Source organism: Microcaecilia unicolor, chromosome 3, assembly GCF_901765095.1.
Source record: "Microcaecilia unicolor chromosome 3, aMicUni1.1, whole genome shotgun sequence".
Lineage (NCBI taxonomy): Eukaryota > Metazoa > Chordata > Amphibia > Gymnophiona > Siphonopidae > Microcaecilia > Microcaecilia unicolor.
This window is the reverse complement of record NC_044033.1, coordinates 526,319,003-526,336,489: the sequence shown is the minus strand read 5'-3', so window position 1 is coordinate 526,336,489 and position 17,487 is coordinate 526,319,003. Positions and strand designations below refer to the sequence as shown.

General features: G+C 46.2%; 1 protein-coding gene across 1 annotated transcript in view; it reads right to left on the bottom strand.

Moving 5' to 3' along the window:
• The window catches only part of AFG1L (AFG1 like ATPase), a 350,420-nt gene that overhangs the window by 13,269 nt on the left and 319,664 nt on the right, over positions 1-17,487 (bottom strand). The window contains exon 12 of the mRNA XM_030195195.1: positions 4,846-4,959. Within this exon, the coding sequence (XP_030051055.1) occupies positions 4,846-4,959 (114 nt within the window). The remainder of the gene's footprint in view (positions 1-4,845; positions 4,960-17,487) is intronic.

The window sequence follows — 17,487 nt, the reverse complement described above, 5'->3', positions numbered from 1 at the left end:
CAGAAGCAGAAGCCTGCGCGGCCACATTGGTGATCTGCAAGGGCCGACTTCTACATGGAATGTTGTTAGTGGAATAGCAACATTCCATGTAGAATCTCAAATAGTAGCAACAGTGGAGGAGTGGCCTAGTGGTTAGGGTGGTGGACTTTGGTCCTGAGGAACTGAGTTCGATTTCCACTTCAGGCACAGGCAGCTCCTTGTGACTCTGGGCAAGTCACTTAACCCTCCATTGCCCCATGTAAGCTGCATTGAGCTTGCTGAGTGGGAAAGCGCACGGTACAAATGTAACAAAAATAAAATAGAAACCAACATAAAAAATGTAAGACTCCTAAAAAAATGAGAAAAAAAAGCAGTCAACTGCAGGAGAAAGAGACTTCAACAACAGCTTTGACTGGCACTTCACTTATCCTGACCCAGAGAAGAAAAACAATTTTTGGACAAAGCGCAAAAGAATGAAGGAGCGCTCTTTAACTTGCTCAATAGCAGATTCAATATGTAAATTAGAGAAAATAACACATTAAAATTTGGGCTGCTTTTCTGAAGTAGGATGTGAAAACTGTAAGGCTGTTCATAGCGATTCTGCATGCTGTTTTAGCTTCATCAATTTGTATATTGTATTTCTTATCTTTCATTACTTTTTATTCTTTATTTATGGCTGCATTATGATTAAAATGTATAATCGTGATTAATCGCGTGATTAGAGGGATGCTATTTTTTACCACTGCAGTTCCTTGTGATTCTGGGCAATGGAGGGTTATGTGACTTGTTGAGAGTACAGAATGACACGGGGATGAGGACCCGCACTAACCATGGGAATGGGGACAGAGCTTGCGGGGATGGGGCGAGGACAGATCCCACGGGGACGGGGACAAACTTTGTCTCTATGTCATTTTCTACTTTGAAGCCTGTTAATGAACTGGACTATTATTTATGTTTGAGTGATGCAGACAACGATATTTTTATTTTTTGGAAAAACAAGCAAACATACTGGCCACAACTAGCAAAATTTGCATGGGGGATCCTGTACATCCTGCTACCAGCACATCTTCTAAGAGTGGAGGAGTGGTCTAGTGGTTAGGGTGGTGGACTTTGGTCCTGGGGAACTGAGTTCGATTCCCTTCTCTTCTCTACCCATCCCTTCCCCCCCTGTACCCCCAACCCTTGTTACCCCCCAAATCTCCCTTCCCTTCCCGCCCCTCCATTGCCTGCCGCATTGAGCCTGCCATGAGTGGGAAAAAGTGCGGGGTACAAATAAAAAAAAAAAAAGAAGACAACTTCTATTTCAGGAAGGACTGTGGAAGGCAGGAGAGCTAGACTTCTCCCCTCTAGGGCATACAGAACAGGTTGTATTTTGTACCGCTGGACATTTTAATAGGGTGGATTAGCATTCACTGGGGTAGTAGAAATCAGCTATTGTTGGGGTTAGAAGGGTAGAGGGTGGTGGTGTGAAGGGTTTATTATAGCTGCTCACTGTTATTGTTTTTCTATTTGTAATTTATACACAATAGTTGCACAGCATATTGTTCCTTTTTCTACTTTAATAAAAAGATTTAAATATAAAATCATAATTGTTCGAGGCTTCTGCAGATGAGGACAGAGCCCATGGGGAAGGAGAAAGGACGGGGCGGGGACAGAGACAGGGCCTGCAGGGATGGGGCAAGGATAGAGACAGAACCTGCGGGGACGGGGCGGGGATGGAGACAGAACCCACGGGGACAGGGCAGGGACAGACTTTGTCCCCGTGTCATTCTCTAGCTCAGAGTCACAAGAAGATGCAGTGGGAAAGAAAATAAATGACATACCATTAATCGCGATTACAAATTTAATCAATATGCAGCCCTAATTAAAATGTGCATTCACAAACTTATTCTAACTGAACTAGCTCAGAATTTGATTCATTTGCAATGAAATGCACTTCCGCTAAAATTTTCCAAATTCAAATATGAAAGAGGGACATCAATCTAAAGTGTATAGTTGCAGTGTACATTACAAACTACAAGTATCTGTGCTGGTGGAAATGTGTTTAGGAGCTTCTGGGAGCTTTCAGGGCCATCTTCAGTTGGCAGGGCTTGGGGATCCTTGCCCCCCCACCGCAGCCACTGAGAGTCCCGTGGCACACCTGCGGACTATCCATGGTACACTGGGTGAAAATCACAACTGTTTCATCTTTATCCACATAGTTGTTCACATCTTGTTGAGGCAAGACCTTCCTTGGCTAAATCCATGTTGACTCTCTCTCGTTATGCTATGTCTATGTGTCCAGTAATTTTGTTCTTGATAATATTTTCTAGTATTTTGTTTGGCACTGGTGTCAGGCTTACTGGTCTGTAATTTCCTGGATCATCTCTGAAACCTTTTAAAAAAATTGGCATTGCGTTTGACCATTCTCCAATTTTCAGGTAAAGCAAACAATTTTAATCATTTCTTTGCTTCAGTGTTTGCTGAGGAAGATATAAGGTCACTACCCATGCTAGAAATGATATTTGAAGGTGATGATCGGAAGAACTGAAACAAATCTTGGTGAACCTTGAAGATGTAACAAACCAAATTCACAAGCTAAAGAGCAGTAAATCACCTGGACTGGATGGTATACACCCTAGAGTACTGAAATAGCTCAAAAAGGAAATTGCAAATCTACTATTAGCAATCTGTAACTTATTAAAATTGTCTGCTCTACCTGAAAATTGGAGGATGGCCAAACGCAATGCCAATTTTTCAAAAACTTTCCAGTGATTATATATATATATATTGGAGATTCTACATGGAATGTTGCTATTCCACTAGCAACATTCCATGTAGAAGGCTGCGCAGGCTTCTGTTTCTGTGAGTCTGACGTGATATATATATATATACAGTGGTGGAAATAAGTATTTGATCCCTTGCTGATTTTGTAAGTTTGCCCACTGACAAAGACATGAGCAGCCCATAATTGAAGGGTAGGTTATTGGTAACAGTGAGAGATAGCACATCACAAATTAAATCCGGAAAATCACATTGTGGAAAGTATATGAATTTATTTGCATTCTGCAGAGGGAAATAAGTATTTGATCCCCCACCAACCAGTAAGAGATCTGGCCCCTACAGACCAGGTAGATGCTCCAAATCAACTCGTTACCTGCATGACAGACAGCTGTCGGCAATGGTCACCTGTATGAAAGACACCTGTCCACAGACTCAGTGAATCAGTCAGACTCTAACCTCTACAAAATGGCCAAGAGCAAGGAGCTGTCTAAGGATGTCAGGGACAAGATCATACACCTGCACAAGGCTGGAATGGGCTACAAAACCATCAGTAAGACGCTGGGCGAGAAGGAGACAACTGTTGGTGCCATAGTAAGAAAATGGAAGAAGTACAAAATGACTGTCAATCGACAAAGATCTGGGGCTCCACGCAAAATCTCACCTCGTGGGGTATCCTTGATCATGAGGAAGGTTAGAAATCAGCCTACAACTACAAGGGGGGAACTTGTCAATGATCTCAAGGCAGCTGGGACCACTGTCACCACGAAAACCATTGGTAACACATTACGACATAACGGATTGCAATCCTGCAGTGCCCGCAAGGTCCCCCTGCTCCGGAAGGCACATGTGATGGCCCGTCTGAAGTTTGCCAGTGAACACCTGGATGATGCCGAGAGTGATTGGGAGAAGGTGCTGTGGTCAGATGAGACAAAAATTGAGCTCTTTGGCATGAACTCAACTCGCCGTGTTTGGAGGAAGAGAAATGCTGCCTATGACCCAAAGAACACCGTCCCCACTGTCAAGCATGGAGGTGGAAATGTTATGTTTTGGGGGTGTTTCTCTGCTAAGGGCACAGGACTACTTCACCGCATCAATGGGAGAATGGATGGGGCCATGTACCGTACAATTCTGAGTGACAACCTCCTTCCCTCCGCCAGGGCCTTAAAAATGGGTCGTGGCTGGGTCTTCCAGCACGACAATGACCCAAAACATACAGCCAAGGCAACAAAGGAGTGGCTCAGGAAGAAGCACATTAGGGTCATGGAGTGGCCTAGCCAGTCACCAGACCTTAATCCCATTGAAAACTTATGGAGGGAGCTGAAGCTGCGAGTTGCCAAGCGACAGCCCAGAACTCTTAATGATTTAGAGATGATCTGCAAAGAGGAGTGGACCAAAATTCCTCCTGACATGTGTGCAAACCTCATCATCAACTACAGAAGACGTCTGACCGCTGTGCTTGCCAACAAGGGTTTTGCCACCAAGTATTAGGTCTTGTTTGCCAGAGGGATTAAATACTTATTTCCCTCTGCAGAATGCAAATAAATTCATATACTTTCCACAATGTGATTTTCCGGATTTAATTTGTGATGTGCTATCTCTCACTGTTACCAATAACCTACCCTTCAATTATGGGCTGCTCATGTCTTTGTCAGTGGGCAAACTTACAAAATCAGCAAGGGATCAAATACTTATTTCCACCACTGTATATATATATATCTCCCTGTCCTCTCTGAGTGCCCCTTTTACTCCATGATAATCTAATGGACCTATTAACTCCCTCACAGGCTTCCTGCTTCTCAAGCATCTGAAAATGTTTTCCTTGAATTTTTGCCTCTATGGCAGACTTCTTTTCCTTATCAGTGCTTTGCATCTAACTTGCCAGTGCTTATACTATTTTCGGTTTTCTTCATTCAGATCTTTTTTCTATTTTTTGAAAGATATCCTTTTGGCTAGAATAGCCTCTTTCACCTCTCCTTGTAACCATGCCGGGTATCATTTGGCCTTCCTTCCATCTTTTTTAATACATGAAGATGAGACCATTAAGCATTTATTAAGCATTTTTTCTGTTTCACAATAAGAGGACTTGAGGTTCAGGCCTCCTACCTGGCTCAGCCCCAAGTCATCCATCAATATTCGGCTTTCCTCATTCTCACTGTCCTGGGGTTTGTGCACAAAGAGGCTCTGCAGAGGTACATCTGCGGAACAAACAACTCGCACCTGAAAGGTAGAAAAACAAAAATGGGTTAGTGCAAACAGGTTTTTGTTTTCACGGTGCTGGTTTCAGAAATACTGGGTTGTTATCAGGTAGCACCACTGTTTAATTTAAATGTCCGCCACAGCCTTTAAATTAATACTTATATTGAATCCGATGATCTCAAGGTGGCCAAACAGGTAGAAAAGGCGATGGTCAAAGCCAGAAGGATGCTCGTGTACAGGGAGAGAGATGGCCAGCAGGAAAAAAAGAGGTGATAGTGCCCTTATATAAGTCTCTGGTGAGGCCCCGTGCATTTCTGGAGACAGTACTTATGAAAATAAACAAACAGAATGGAGTCGGTTCAGGAGGCGGCTACAAAATTGTTCAGTGGTCTCTTTCATAAAGCATATGGGGACAGACTTAAGGCTTTTAATATGCTGGGCTTTTTTTGTACCAGTACAGCGTACCAGCACCTTTTTCTTTCCTTGCCACTCATCCAAGCTCCAGTGTCCCCTCATGTTTGTTTCACATTTTACCATTAGCATTCCAGGTAGATGTGCATTTCCCTTTTTTTTTCTGTCCTTTTCTTTTAATTTTGTATTTATTTTTATATTTTTTACAGTCTGAAATGGCATGGACTTCATTGTAATAGTTGAGATATATATTTTTTTGTCTCAAGTTCTTTAGCTTTTGTAGTTCCAGTTTTTCATTATTTTTACTTTTTCTTCTTATCTTTTACAACATTACTTTCAAATCCTATAGAGCGCTGATAAGTTATATGTTTACACTTCACAGGTACTGTTTTTGTAGTCTTACATAGTAGTCCTGACTCCCATTCTCATATCCTCCTGTTTTTAGTCAATACATTCCTTTTTTCCTTCTCTTATCTCCATTAACAAGGGTAGTACAGCCAAATTTGCACTTAATTCCCCTTTTATATGTGTAAATTTACCCTGCACATACATGCTATCTAAATATAGTTGGCATAGCCACATGTAATTCTATCTCGGATGGGAACATCCTAACGTGACATATGTTGACATGTTTTATGTATACATTTTTACTTTCATATATGAGGTTTTTCTGTTTTATAATTTCTGTAATTTTTAGGGTTTCTTTTATGGTCATTATACTCATATTTTATCTGGTTCAATATTATATATTTTTATGTCTCTTATGTTATGATTTTCTTCACCCAACGTGTAATTAGACTCTGGAATTCGTTGCCGGAGAACGTGGTACGGGCGGTTAGCTTGACGGAGTTTAAAAAGGGGTTAGATAGATTCCTAAAGGACAAGTCCATAGACCGCTATTAAATGGACTTGGAAAAATTCCGCATTTTTAGGTATAACGTCTGGAATGTTTTTACGTTTGGGGAGCGTGCCAGGTGCCCTTGACCTGGATTGGCCACTGTCGGTGACAGGATGCTGGGCTAGATGGACCTTTGGTCTTTCCCAGTATGGCACTACTTATGTACTTATGGCCGCCAGGTAGAAAGCTCCGCGACAAGCTCCGTGGGTTCTTAGGAATAGGACTCACTTGCGCCGTCTTGGCCGTTTGAAGGAGGAAGGAGCTGCCATCGGTGGTGAGCTGCGACGGCGTCGTTGGTCTCCGGCGTGGGTGGACGGTCCGGTTGACTGTGGCTGCCTGTCGTCTGCCTGCCGCGTGGCTGCAGCCTGCCCCCACTGTCACCCGGCTGCTCAGGGCTCCCGCGGTCTCTCTGCATCGGCCCGTGCAGTCCGGGGGAGCCCGGAGTGCTTGGTCTCTTTGCGCGGAGGGGTCGGGCGGGCCGTTGCCTGCCGCACTGGTCGACCGTGGTCCTGTGCACTGCCGCCGCACTCCCCGGCCGGAACAGCCTGGGCGCATATTGCAGTTGCGGACCACGGGACGCCTACAGTGGCTTCGCAGCGCCGGCAGGCGAGTCCAGCAGCCCCAGCCCGTTCCAGCCCGCCGATCCAGCGTCTGCAGTCTGACTTCGGGGCGATCCAGCGTCCTGTGCGTCGGGCCGACCGGGGCAGGGACAGAGACCAGGCAGAGACAGTCCATCGGCCCCACCCTGTCCCAGTCTTTCTGTAGGCCCAGCTCTTCCCTGCCTGCCTGCTCTGACCCATCTGCCTGCCTGCTCTGATCCATCTGCTCCATCTGCCTGCTCCAGCTCGCTCCACTTTGCTGACCCAGCTTTTCCCTGCCTGCTCTGATCCATCTACCTGTTCCAGCCCATCTGCTGAATCCGGACCATCTGCTCAGCTTGCTACAGGACACCTGACCCAGTTTCTCCCTACTGTTCCATCCACTCCGCACGATCCAGCTTCTTCCTGCATGTTCCAGTCCGCCTGCTCCAGCCTCCCTGCTTATTACAGCCATCTGCTCCAGCTTGGTCCAGCCCGCCTGATCCAGCTCGTCCAGCTTGTTCCACTCCATCTGATCCAGCTTCTCCCTGCTCGTTCCAGTCCATCTGCACCAGCCTGTTTCAGTCCGTTGGATCCAGCTTCTTCCTGCTTGTTCCAGTCCGTCTGCTCCAGCCTCCCTGCTTATTACAGCCACCTGCTCCAGCTTGGTCCAGCCCGCCTGATCCAGCTCGTCCAGCTTGTTCCACTCCATCTGATCCAGCTTCTCCCTGCTCGTTCCAGTCCATCTGCACCAGCCTGTTGCAGTCCGTCGGATCCAACTTCTTCCTGCTTATTCCAACCACCTACTCCAGCTGTTCCAGCCTGCCTAATCCAGCTTGCTCCAGTCCGCCTGATCCAGCTTCTCCCTGCTCGTTCCAGCTTCTCCAGCTGTTCCAGCCTGCCTATTCCAGCTTGCTCCATCCCGCCTGATCCAGCTCCCCCTGCTCGTCCCAGTCTATCTGCTCCAGCCTCTGCCGGATCCAGCTCTTCCTGCTCGTCCCAGTCCATCTGCTCCAGCCTCCGCCGGATCCAGCTCTTCCTGCTCGTCCCAGACCGTCTGCTCCAGCCTCCGTCAGATCCAGCTCTTCCTGCTTGTTCCAGCCACCTGCTCCTGCTGTTCCAGCCCGCCTAATCCTGCTTGCTCCAGTCAGCCTGATCCAGCTTCTTCAGCTCCCCCTTGCTCGTTCCAGTCCATCAGTACCAGCTTGCTCCAGCCCGCCTGATCCAGCTTCCAGTCCATCTGCACCAGCTTGCTCCACCCCACCTGATCCAGCTTCTCCCTGCCTGCTGCCTGCTCCAGCTGTTCCAGCCCGTTTGATCAAACTTGTCCCAGCCCGTCTGATCCAGCTTGTTCCAGCTCGTCCAACTTGCCTGCTCACTCACTCCCTACCGCTCACTACCTATGGCCCCCATTCACATTCTATTCCTCGCCCTATCCCTCCCAAATCTCTTCCCCCTCCCTCCGCTATCTACCACACGAACTCACTACCCATCCCCCCCCCGTCCTGCTCACTACTGCAATACCCTACCTACCCCTATCCCCCACCACCTCACCATCCCTACTGTCCTCCTCCTCCTTCCTAGCTCTTAACCTCCAACACCTCCTTCCTGCCATGAACCCTTCCCCATACCTCCTCAGCGCATCCCGCCTTCGGCGCCTTTGTCGCCCTACCTCCCCCACCCTTCTCCACTCTCTCTTGCTCCTTCTCCTGCTATCCGCGAGAGACATCAATCCCAACCCAGGTCCTCCACACATGTCCTCGTCCTCGTCTCATCTATGCAAACGTTCCCACGATATCTCCAATCTAATCTCCATTCCCCTCCTCCCCCCTTCCTCCCTCCCCTTCTCGTGTGCCCTGTGGAATGCCCACTCAATCTGCAACAAACTTACCTTCACCCATGATCTCTTCATCTCCCATTCCCTCCATCTGCTCGCCCTAACCGAAACCTGGCTCACCTCCGAAGACACTGCCTCAGTCGCAGCCCTTTGCCATGGAGGCTACCTTTTCTCCCATTCACCCCGCACAGTTAGCCGCGGTGGCGGCGTTGGCCTACTACTTTCACCCTTCTGCAGTTTTCAACCCCTCCTCCTTCCACAGTCTCACTGCTTCTCATCCTTCGAAGTCCATTCCATCCGTCTATTCTACCCGCTGCCACTCCGAGTTGCAGTCATCTACCGCCCCCCTGATAAGTCCCTCCCTTCCTTCCTCACTGACTTTGATGCCTGTCTCTCTGTTTTTCTTGAGCCCTCTTCCCCATCCCTCATTCTTGGTGACTTCAACATACACACTGATAACCCATCCGACTCATACGCTTCTCAATTCCTCACCCTAACCTCCTCCTTCAACCTCCAACTGAGCTCCACCACCTCTACTCACAAATCTAGTCACTGTCTTGATCTCGTCCTCTCTTCTACCTGCTCGCCCTCTAATCTCTGCATCTCTGCTCTTCCCATTTCTGACCATCACCTGATCACATTCACACTTCCCCCACATCACCCTCCCCCTCAGTCCCGCCCAACACTAACCACTACCTCCAGGAATCTCCAGGCTGTTGACCCCCCCCCCACCTTATCCGCTACTATCTCTGATCTCCTCCCGTCCATCACGTCCTCCGAGTCTGTCAACAAGGCTGTTTCCAATTACAATGCCACTCTCTCCGCCGCCCTAGACACCCTTGCACCATCTGTTTCCCGTCCTACAAGGCGCACTAATCCCCAGCCCTGGCTTAACCCCTGCACCCGTTACCTTCGCTCCTGCTCCCGATCGGCTGAACGCCTATGGAGGAAATCCCGCACCCGTGCTGACTTCATTCACTACAAATTCATGCTATCTTCCTTCCAATCCTCCCTATTCCTCGCCAAACAGGATTACTACACTCAGTTGACTAATTCCCTCAGCTCTAACCCTCGTCGTCTCTTCGCCACCCTCAACTCCCTCCTCAAAGTGCCCTCCGCTCCCACCCTCCCCCTCACTCTCTCCTCAATCACTGGCTGACTACTTCCGCGACAAGGTCCAGAAGATCAACCTTGAATTCACCACTAAACCTTCTCCTCCTCTTCATCCTATCACCCACTCCCTCATCCAATCAACCCAGGCCTCCTTCTCCTCTTTTCCTGTTATCACCGAAGAGGAAACCGCCCATCTTCTCTCCTCCTCGAAATGCACCACCTGTTCCTCAGACCCCATCCCCACCAACTTACTTATCACCATCTCTCCTACTATCACCCCCCCCCATCTGTCATATCCTCAACCTCTCTCCACCGCGACTGTCCCTGACACCTTCAAGCATGCTGTTGTCACACCTCTCCTCAAAAAACCTTCACTTGACCCTACCTGTCCCTCTAACTACCGCCCCATCTCCCTCCTACCCTTCCTCTCCAAAATACTTGAACGCGCCGTTCACAGCCGTTGCATTGATTTTCTCGCCTCACATACCATCCTCGATCCGCTTCAATCTGGCTTTCGCCCACTTCACTCGACAGAAACGGCACTATCCAAAGTCTGTAATGACCTGTTCCTTGCTAAATCCAAAGGTCATTACTCCATCCTCATTCTCTTTGACCTATCCGCCGCTTTTGACACTGTCAATCACAACTTACTTCTTGACACACTGTCCTCTTTTGGGTTCCAGGGCTCTGTCCTCTCCTGGTTCTCCTCTTATCTCTCCCATCGTACCTTCAGAGTACACTCTCATGGTTCTTCCTCCACCCCTATCCCGCTCTCTGTTGGAGTCCCTCAGGGTTCTGTCCTTGGACCCCTTCTTTTCTCTATCTACACCTCTTCCCTGGGCTCCCTGATCTCGTCTCATGGCTTCCAGTATCATCTCTATGCTGACGACACCCAGCTTTATCTCTCCACACCTAACATCACTGCAGACACCCAGGCCAAAGTATCGGCCTGCTTATCCGACATTGCTGCCTGGATGTCCAACTGCCACCTGAAACTGAACATGGCCAAGACCGAACTTCTTGTCTTCCCACCCAAACCCACTTCTCCTCTACCTCCACTCTCTATTTCGGTTGATAACACCCTCATCGTCCCCGTCTCTTCTGCCCGCAACCTCGGTGTCATCTTCGACTCCTCCCTCTCCTTCTCTGCGCATATCCAGCAGATAGCCAAGACCTGTCGCTTCTTCCTCTATAACATTAGCAAAATCCGCCCTTTCCTCTCTGAGCACACCACCCGAACTCTCATCCACTCTCTCGTTACCTCTCGCCTTGACTACTGCAACCTACTCCTCACTGGTCTCTCACTTAGCCACCTATCCCCCCTTCAGTCCGTTCAGAACTCTGCTGCACGTCTTATCTACCGCCTGAACTGATACACTCATATCACCCCTCTCCTCAAGTCACTTCATTGGCTTCCGATCAGTTACCGCATTCAATTCAAGCTTCTGCTACTAACCTACAAATGTACTCGATCTGCAGCCCCTCCTTACCTCTCAACCCTCATCTCCCCTTACGTTCCTACCCGTAACCTCCGCTCTCAAGACAAATCCCTCCTTTCAGTACCCTTCTCCACCACCGCCAACTCCAGGCTCCGCCCTTTCTGCCTCGCCTCACCCCACGCATGGAACAAACTCCCTGAGCCCATACGCCAGGCCCCCTCCCTGCCCATCTTCAAATCTCTGCTTAAAGCCCACCTCTTCAAGGTCGCCTTCGGCACCTAACGTCTACACCTCTACCCAAGAAATCTAGACTGCCCCAACTTGACATTTCGTTCTTTAGCTTGTAAGCTCCTTTGAGCAGGGACCTTTTTGTTTATTTTGTACAGCGCTGCATAACCCTAGTAGCGCTCTAGAAATGTTAAGTAGTAGTAGTAGTAGTATTAATGTCATACGTTTGAGCTCATTATATTTGATTTAGTTTTTTTTATGTTATCAGCATTATCATATGTATTACCATGTTGTGAATGGTAGATATGTTTGTTTTATACACGGTTTCTTTGTACTGTCATCATTCCTCTGCATTTGCTTTGATTTATTAATATTGTTTGCTTTTAGAATAGTATTTTTATGTATACATTTTTTGTATTGTGTAGGGACTCCTGAAGCAGGCCTCTGTGGCCAAAATACGATTCGTGTCGAGCCCATTATATACTTTGAATAAAGCTACTGATGTGAACTCTGAGTCCGTTGGATGTTTTGTTCTGCATCATCTTTGGTGTCACCTTCACAGTGTTTGCCTGCTCCAAATAGAACCATACAGGGCAAGTTTTAAGATTAGAAGAGGACCAAAAAATAGCTGCCTTTATTAAAAAAAAGCTTGCTTATATTTGAAAAAAAAATCAGGAAATTTTATACCTCCCAAAGAAAGCCTTAACTTCTGCAGTGAAATTCGGGGCGGCGAGCCACTTTTATCCAGTTCTTAATCCACTTCAAAAGCTTTATTAAATTTTATATCTAATAAAAAAAAAGAACAGTAAGAAACAGTTCACAGGAAAGCAAACACGTTTCCTACATAAATTCAACAAAAGAGTAACAAGAAAAATCAAGGAAATGAATGCGCCAAAGATTCATTACCAATTAATATTTGCCCTTTTCTTGACATCTCTCTTTTGTGCACTCTGCTTCTTTCTCTCGTAGCCTCTCATTTAGATTACTGTAATTCTCTCTTTATTAGTCTTCCTCTTCACTCATTAAAGCATCTTCAACTTGTTCAATCAACCGCTATTAAGGTTCTTCACTCAGCTCATCGCTTTGACCACGTTACTCCCCTTCTCTGAACTGAACACTGGCTGCCAGTCTCTTCCAGGATTAAGTTTAAACAGATTTGTTTGGCCTTTAAGTCTCGCCTTCCCAGTGCCCCCCAGTATCTTTCGTCTCTGCTTACCCCTTACACACCCTCCAGTTCTCTTCGTTCTTCATCTGGAAACTTTATATTAGTTCCCTCTCGGCTTACTATCTGTAGAGAAGCTAGTTTCAGTTTTCAGGGACCTTCTCTCTGGAACTCTCTTCCACCTCAGCTTCACCTTGAAATATCTTACCCGAAATTTAAGTCCATGCTAAAAACCAGTCACTTTAATAACGTGCAGTGAAACAAATATTGTAGAGCTTCTGAACCAGTTCTCTGTTGTTATGTATCCTCGGTTCCCTACATGCAAGCATGTTTCGCTGTAGCGTCATCAGGGGAACGCCATTCTTCAGGCAGGAACAGCTCACTTTCCTCTCTCTCGTTCGGCTGGAACGCCGGTGTATGCGTAGAAGAGTAGCAAATCTCCTGGACCGGATGGTATTCATCCTAGAGTACTGATACAACTGAAAAATGAGCTTGCGGAGCTATTGTTAAAAATATGTAATTTATTCTTAAAATCGAGCGTGGTACCGGAAGACTGGAGGGTGGCCAATGTAACGCCAATTTTTTTTTAGAGTTCAACGTTTTTATTGATGACATTGCAAACATTACAAGCCACAACTCAAGTGTACAGACATACAAGTATGCTATTAACCAAAGATACTTCACTGCGATCAGCGTGTCATCAAGTTTTTTACATTTAGACAAATAACCCTGTCTCCAGGCAATCGCAATTTGCTTGTAGCAGCATAGTACAAATCTTCAACATATATTAGCCCAACCCCTGAACTGCATCGTATCCCACCTATTACAGAATAAACTTCCCTTCCCCCTCCCATCCTCAACCCCCTACTCCCCCCAGACCCTACCGTCCATACCCCCCTGCAGAAGCCCCCCTTCCCCTTTCTCTCCCCTCCCCCCTATACCCCACCATAAGGATCCAACTCTATTAATATGAGCCCTTGCCCTCATCCCGAGACTGCCTTGTTCCTCCCATTCTAAGTAAGGGAATCCCCCATCCGATTGACAATAAAACTACGCACTCGTGGTGCTAGAATATGTATGTAATTTTTCCAGGTTAAATAAAACTCCTTTTGTCTTTTAAAGTGCAGATGAACCTCTCGCAGTTCCATTAATAAGAAAGCATGCAGCCGGTTACGCCACTGCCAGTATGTAGGAGCTTCTTGGCCCACCCAATTGACTAGTATGCATTTTTTCCCAATTAAAAACGCCTTATATAGTAGTAGGTTTTGATGGGACAGCACCAGCCCTGCCAAAGCGTCCACCCCCAGCAGAACATGCTCTGGCTGTAGCGAGATACTGATATTCAAAATTTGTCTCAAAAATTGAAACTTTTTGCCCAAAACTGTTGTATCTTGGGGCACTCCCACATAGCATGATACAAGGTGCTCTGCGGCCCCCCACATTTCTCACACTGAGGTGAGTCCACTCCTCCCATTAAGTGCAATCTCAGCTTAGACATATACGCTCGCAGGATCACCCTTCCCTGGCATTCCCTCAGCTCTGCACTGCTCGTTCTTTTTGGGATTTGCCTCATACTCCTCAACAACATTTGCGATGTGACTTCTTTTTGCAAGTCTGCTGACCATTTTGCCATCAGGCTACGCAATACTTTAGGTGGTTGACCTTGCTGAAGCCTTTTGTGGAGTATTGAAATAGAAGCGGCGTCATCATTAGGCATTCCATAAAGCTGGGCTATCAGATTGGGCATATCAACAACCAAAGATTGTCTAGGGATCACTGCGATATAGTGAGAGACCTGCTGATATGCAAATTTGTCCATCCACTCTAGCCCGTCGAGTCCCAAAGATTCCAATCTCCTTACCTTACCATCAGAGTCTACTATATCATTTAAGGAGTCAATCCCCTTCTGCCGCCATACTCTAAATCTGCGATTTTCTAACCCGGGGAGAAAGTCTCCATTCCCAACTATAGGCAACAACCTACAATACTGTGCATCAAACCTCCATTCGCGTCCTAATTCTCTCCAAAGCAGTCGAAGCGGCCTGACCAATATACTCTTCCTCAAGTGGGCTGGCAATACTGACTGATGTGCCTGTATCACATATTGTAACCTCAATGTGCCGACCCACTCTTCCTCCACCTCTCGTGGAGTAAAGTGTGATGTTCCCTGCAGCCAATCCCCTAGGTGTCTCAGCAAACAAGCTCTATTGTATCTTTGCAAGTTTAATATCCCAAAACCTCCTCTATCCCATGCATCCATCATGCTTTGCCAGCGCACCTGTGGGCGTTTCCTATTCCAAATGAACCTGGAAAGCATTCCCATCAGCTTTCTCCAGTCTCCCTTAGTAAAATAAAGCGACAGGATTTGGAAACAATAGAGCCACTTTGGGAACAGTATCATATTAAATAAGGAGATCCTACTGAACAGTGATAGTGGCAGTGTAGACCACCTCTCCAAACACTGCCTTGTAGCGCCAAACAACCTTGCCACATTCATTCGGTACAATTGCTCCGGATCTCCTGGAAGTTGGATCCCCAGATAGAGAAACGAGTTATCAGTTCTTTTAAGTGGACAGTTCATCCCATTCCACTCCTCCACAGATACATATATTTATTTATTGCATTTGTATCCCACATTTTCCAGGCTCAATGTGGCTTACAGAGTCTTGTTATGGTTTTGCCATTCTAGGATATTAGATATGATTAGTGATGTAACAATGTTAAGTAGGGAAAGGAGAAAAAGTTTAGGTGGGTAGATAGAGAGGTTAGAGAATATTAGACTGTTGTAGCTGGGCGAGTTGGCGAGGTGATTTAGTCAGGTTATGAGTTTTCTTTGTAAGCCTTTTTGAAGAGATGCGTCTTCACAGATTTTCGAAAGTTGGTTATTTCTTCTATGGTGTTCAAGGTAGTAGGTAATTCATTCCACAACTGCGTGCTCATGTAAGAGAAGGTAGTTCCATGCATCAGATTTATCTAAGTTAAGGGAAAACCCGGAAAAGTCTCCAAACTCCTTGATGATCTCTAAGACATTCGACAATGATACCCTCAGATTCGTGAGAATCACTAATAAGTCGTCCGCAAAAGCAGAGATCTTAAACTGTTCAGTACCAAGATGCACCCCCTGTATATCCGCCGTATTCACAATATCTCGAATGAGAGGATCCAAGGCCAGCACAAACAACATGGGTGACAACGGGCAGCCCCTAATGCCGATTTTTAAAAAGGGTTCCAGAGGAGATCCGGAAAATTATAGACCGGTGAGTCTGATGTCGGTGCCGGGCAAAATGGTAGAGACTATTATTAAGAAAAAAATTACAGAGCATATTCAAAAGCATGGATTAATGAGACAAAGTCAACAAGGATTTAGTGAAGGGAAATTTTGCCTCACCAATCTACTACATTTCTTTGAAGGGGGTGAACAAACACGTGGATAAAGGGGAGCCGGCTGATATTGTGTATCTGGATTTTCAGAAGGCGTTTGACAAAGTACCTCATGAAAGACTCCAGAGGAAATTTGAGAGTCATGGGATAGGAGGTAGTGTTCTATAGTGGATTAAAAACTGGTTAAAAGATAGAAAACAGAGGGTAGAGTTAAATGGACAGTATTCGCAGTGGTGAAGGGTAGTTAGTGGGGTTCCCCAGGGCTCTGTGCTGAGACCGTTGCTTTTTAACATATTTATAAATGACCTAGAGATGGGAGTAACTAGTGAGGTAATTAAATTTGCTGATGACACAAAGTTATTACAAGAGGACCTTACGAGACTGGGAGACTGGGCGTCTAAATGGCAGATGACGTTTAATGTGAGCAAGTGCAAAGTGATGCACGTGGGAAAGAGAAACCTGAATTATAGCTACGTCATGCAAGCTTCCACGTTAGGAGTCACGGACCAAGAAAGGGATTTAGGTGTCGTTGTTGATGATACGTTGAAACCTTCTACTCAGTGTGCTGCTGCGGCTAAGAAAGCAAATAGAATGTTAGGTATTATTAGGAAAGGAATGGAAAACAAAAATGAGGATGTTATAATGCCTTTGTATCGCTCCATGGTGCGACCACACCTCGAATATTGTGTTCAATTCTGGTCGCCACATCTCAAAAAAGATATAGTGGAATTAGAAAAGGTGCAGAGAAGGGCGACGAAAATGATAAAGGGGATGGGACAACTTCCCTATGAGGAAAGGCTAAAGCAGCTAGGGCTCTTCAACTTGGAGAAAAGGTGGCTGAGGGGTCTATAAAATAATGAGTGGAGTTGAACGGGTAGATGTGAAGCGTCTGTTCACGCTTTCCAAAAATACTAGGACTAGGGGGCATGCGATGAAGCTACAATGTAGTAAATTTAAAATGAATCGGAGAAAATTTTTCTTCACTCAACATGTAATTAAACTCTGGAATTCGTTGCCAGAGAATGTGGTAAAGGCGGTTAGCTTAGCGGAGTTTAAAAAAGGTTTGGACAGCCTCCTAAAGGAAAAGTCCATAGACCGTTATTAAATGAACTTGGGGAAAATCCACTATTTCTGGGATAAGCAGTATAAAATGTTTTGTACATTTTTGGGACCTTGCCGGGTATTTGTGACCTGGATTGGCCACTGTTGGAAACAGGATGCTGGGCTCGATGGACCTTTGGTCTTTCCCAGTATGGCAATACTTATGTACTTAGTGGTGGTAGAAGTAGGGAGTTGTTGATTTTAAAATGATCACACCGGAGCTCCTCTTCCATGCTTCCATTTCTTCCGTTGCTTGCTAGCACCCCCATCCCAGGACTTTCTAATTTTCTCAGGAATCATTCATGAGCTACTTTGTCAAATGTCTTTTGAAAATCCAGATACACAATATCGACATTCTCACCTTTATCCACGTTTATTCAGCCCTGATTATACGCAACCTT